At 44.6% G+C, this 3941-nt stretch overlaps 1 protein-coding gene across 1 annotated transcript; it reads left to right on the top strand.

Annotated features, from left to right (window-relative positions):
• The first annotated feature begins 2372 nt into the window (after window positions 1–2372).
• PDE6H (phosphodiesterase 6H) lies at window positions 2373–3725 on the top strand. The gene is made up of 3 exons (XM_036401129.2): window positions 2373–2512; window positions 2741–2781; window positions 3649–3725. The coding sequence occupies exons 1-3, from the start codon at window positions 2373–2375 to the stop codon at window positions 3723–3725; spliced, it is 258 nt and encodes an 85-aa protein (XP_036257022.1).
• Window positions 3726–3941: the final 216 nt, after the last annotated feature.

Here is a 3941-nt window from a genome sequence, read left to right as displayed (position 1 = left end):
GGAAATCTGTTAGCTGGTTTGTTTTTTCCATTGTACTTTTGGGAGTAGCCCTTGAGAAGGGTGCCAAGTAACATGGTGCTTAGAAGTGGATGCATGTCTCTTAGTTCAGGAGCGGGGTCTAGCACTGAGACAGAGACCTACTGGTAAGAATTGCATCTGAGAAAGAGACATAGTAATAGACTTTGGCATGTTAGCAGACATGCTATGGAGCAGCTTTCTGGTGCAAAGCATTTTGTTGTAGGGCAGTATCATCTGAATTCCTCCCACCTGAGTAACAGAGAGGGACAAAATTCTGTCTTTGTTTTGGAGGCAAATGCCTTCATCTCTCAGTTTGGCCCTAAAAATCTGTGAGTCAAAAGATTTCATCTCTCCTCCCAGCAGTGCAGTCCAGGTCATACCTATCACTGCACTTCCATTCTCATTCTGTAAAAGAAGGTGACAGTGTTTGCCTGTCCTGCCACCATGCTGTGAGGAAAAAGAAAAAGCTGTAAATACTGGGCAACTGTTCAGGCACTGCAGAGATGGCAGCCAAATAAGTAACTTCCAGGGTTTGAGCTGATCCTTGTGTTTGTGGGCACAGAGTGTGCTTAGGAAGCGTTGTGTTACACGCGGGGGAATAGCATCTGTGCATACTGCAGCTTCAGACACAACCATCTGCTCCTCCATTTGGGGCTGCTGGAACCTGTCCAGTCTCCTGCTTGGGATATTACAGCTGAGACAGAAGCCTGACCACAAGCGACACAAGAACTAGCCTGCCTCTAGGTGCTATCATTTGGAACCATCCTACTGCCACCACAGATGGAAAGATGCTCTGGATGAAGTATTTCCAGACTGCCACAGATACAGAAATATGGCTCTTCACCTTGCATGGATGTGGAAGTGACACAGGAGGATTGCTCAGATGATCTTTCTCCTTGTATATAAGGATTTGCTTTCCAATGCTCTGGCTATTTCAGGATAAAGGAATGAACTCTCTTTAGACTAAGGAAAGAAATCTTTGATGACATTTATAGTTCTGAGATTAGAAGTCCAGAGTGCCACAGCAGGTGATGGTGGGGATTAAGCCAGAGTACTATGGTGACCTAATGAGATTAGTCTTTAGAAACAAATCCTGAAGTTAATTCCATCAGCGATTACATCACCTGGAGATAGGAGATATATAACAGTCATGGGGAAAACGTGACTTCAAGGAAGAAAGAAAGAAGTTGCATTTATTTTTATCCATAAATGCACTTGTCCAGACCATTATATTACTAAAAGCATACTAATTAGCACAAACTTCAAGGGAGGGCTGGTTGCTTCCCTTTGGGCACGGTGAGAGTTATAGCTATCCTCTCTGGGAAGGAAGCAAAAGGCTCAGAGTGCAGCAGTTCTGCTGTCTAAGACAGGAGACATGTCTCCCAAACAGAAATTGCACCCTGATAACTATTTATCTCCTGTGGAGTTTGGCTCATGTACAGTGTGGTGAGGAGGGGTCAGCACATGTAATACAATGCTCAAAAATACCAAAGTGGGCACATCCTGGGGAAAATTGCAGGCTTTACTCCTGTGAATCCTGAGAAATTTGTGAAATAAACTTCTGCCTAAAAGATAGTCTCCAGTGTGTTGCCTTAGCCTTCTGCATAATCTTGCAATGATCTTGTGCTATTTCCCATGAGTTATATTTTAAAACTTATATTTCCCACGAGTTTGCTATTGACAAACATTGGGCCCTAATTGCAGCTCCACCCAGACAAAGGACCCATCCAGCCCAGTGTCCCATGTCCATCATTGTTATAAAGGTAATGCTTAGCCAGAAGTATGAGAACAAGTGGTGTATCATGGTGATTCCCAAGGACAGGATATTTCTCTAAGCCATACATGTGTCTTCGTGGCTCCTGTAGTCAGGTCCTGAAGCAGTAAGCAAAAACCTCAGCAACGCTACTCCAAAGCTAGCTAGAAAAAAAACCCCAGCATTGGTGTTAAACTTCCTGTTTTATCTAAATTGTGGGGCAAGTTTCTGCAGCAAGTTGTCTCCAAGAGTGCAATTGTGTTTGAGACAAAAGGAGGTGTTAGTCTCCATGACTCGGCAAGACATTGCACTGTAGAGTAAATGTCTTTTTGGCCTTAGCTCAAGTGCTCTTTGTTTGGCATCTTAATTCCAGCATGCCAGATGAAAGGCAGCACTACCCTGCTTAATTTGTACTCATTACAATCTTTCTTTATCTATAATACCATTATCTTTAATCCTGTCACAATTATATTTTCCATACTTCTGTCATCTGACTACTGATACCTAGAACAGATAAGCAGAGCGTTGTGCCAGTCCTTGCTGTTATCTTGCAGACAGAGGGATCTGAGAGAGGCCCGTGCCAGCTGCCCACAGCCCAGCGATGAGCGAGACCCCGGCCGCCAACCTCAACACCGGGGATGCTCCAACCGGCCCCACCACACCGCGCAAGGGACCCCCCAAGTTCAAGCAGAGACAGACAAGGCAGTTCAAGAGCAAGCCCCCCAAAAAAGGAGTAAGAGGGTAAGAAATTGTGGAAAGAAAAGAAACCGTGCTAGTTGAGTCGCCCCCCACTGCTACGTCGTGCTTCTGTGCATCTTCCTTGGGCAAGGATCCAGAAGGCTTCCCCCTGCCCCCTCTCAGCTTCTGCTCCCTGCCCACAATTCTTCTTCCTTGGCTGGGGCTTAGGGCATCTCCCCTTTCCTTGCTGCTGCCCCAAACTCACTCCTTACCTGCTCTTTTCTCTCCTAGGTTTGGAGATGACATCCCAGGCATGGAGGGGCTGGGCACAGGTAAGCTCTGCAGGATGTTGTCGTGCCCTGCTTTAGCACTAGCATAGACAAACTTGACCATGGGAGAGGATTCTGGGGTGGCCTCTGTTCCCCTGGCCTGTCTGCAGCTCTCAGGGTCACCAGAGAAGACTAGTTCTGCCTCCCCAAGCTGCCACATTCATGCTTATACACTATGTGAAGAAAAGACTATTTATGTATGTTTCAGCTTCAGACTACCTACATTGGGCTGCAGAAGTGCTTGTTTGTTTTCTGCTAATACTGTGGCTAAGAATTTCAGCAGCATGAGATTCTCAAATAAATGCTAAATGCTAAGCTATTAATACCAAAAAATCACAGAAACTAAATCCCAGATGGTCAAGTACTTGTGTTGTCATCAGAATCCTAATTTTAAGAATTTTCTGTACCCATCTGGGATTGAGAAAAATGCATTGGATGAGCTGTAGCCAGTCAGATCTTTGAAGTATTGATGAAGAGACAGTTACAGATCCTGAATATTGTAGGCCAAATTATTCAGCATCTGATCTTAATCTGCACATGTCTTCAAGGAGATCACAGTTTGACTACAGGTAATTTATAAGAACAGGAGAAACCACATAACTGGAATTAACTATTACACCAGTTTACATAGTCACTGAAGAGACTAGGAACTGCTGGCTTGCTTTTGTTCACAGAGAGAAAGTACACTGATTTGGTTTGGTCTGACAGGTAGTACCAGATTGGAAATGCTCATCTGCCCATTTAACCTTCAAACAGAATCTCATTCTTATTAATGTTTCCTGAGTAAATCAGCCTTTCCATTAATAAAAAATAAATCCAAGGAGTGCATTGGGCTATGAGAACACATTTGTCATTTTCCCTCTTTTGCAGATATCACCGTGATTTGCCCATGGGAAGCTTTCAGCCATCTGGAACTGCACGAGCTGGCCCAGTTCGGGATCATCTAAGGTGTCAGCATCTCTGCTGGTGTCACCTGGTGACTCCACAGATCCCAGCATGGTCTTTACCACCTTTGACACTTTTGGCCCTTGCATCTGCTTGCTTATGGGCAGGGTGGTTTTGTAAGAGCTAGCTATGAGAAACTTAACTTTGCAGATTAATTTGGCAAAGAAGTTATTTGGGACCCTGAGCAGACCTCATGTTCCATGTGATGAAACTACTGA

This window comes from Molothrus ater, chromosome 5, assembly GCF_012460135.2.
Source record: "Molothrus ater isolate BHLD 08-10-18 breed brown headed cowbird chromosome 5, BPBGC_Mater_1.1, whole genome shotgun sequence".
Lineage (NCBI taxonomy): Eukaryota > Metazoa > Chordata > Aves > Passeriformes > Icteridae > Molothrus > Molothrus ater.
Note: the sequence above shows the minus strand (reverse complement) of the source record. Positions and strands in the feature narration are given on the sequence as shown.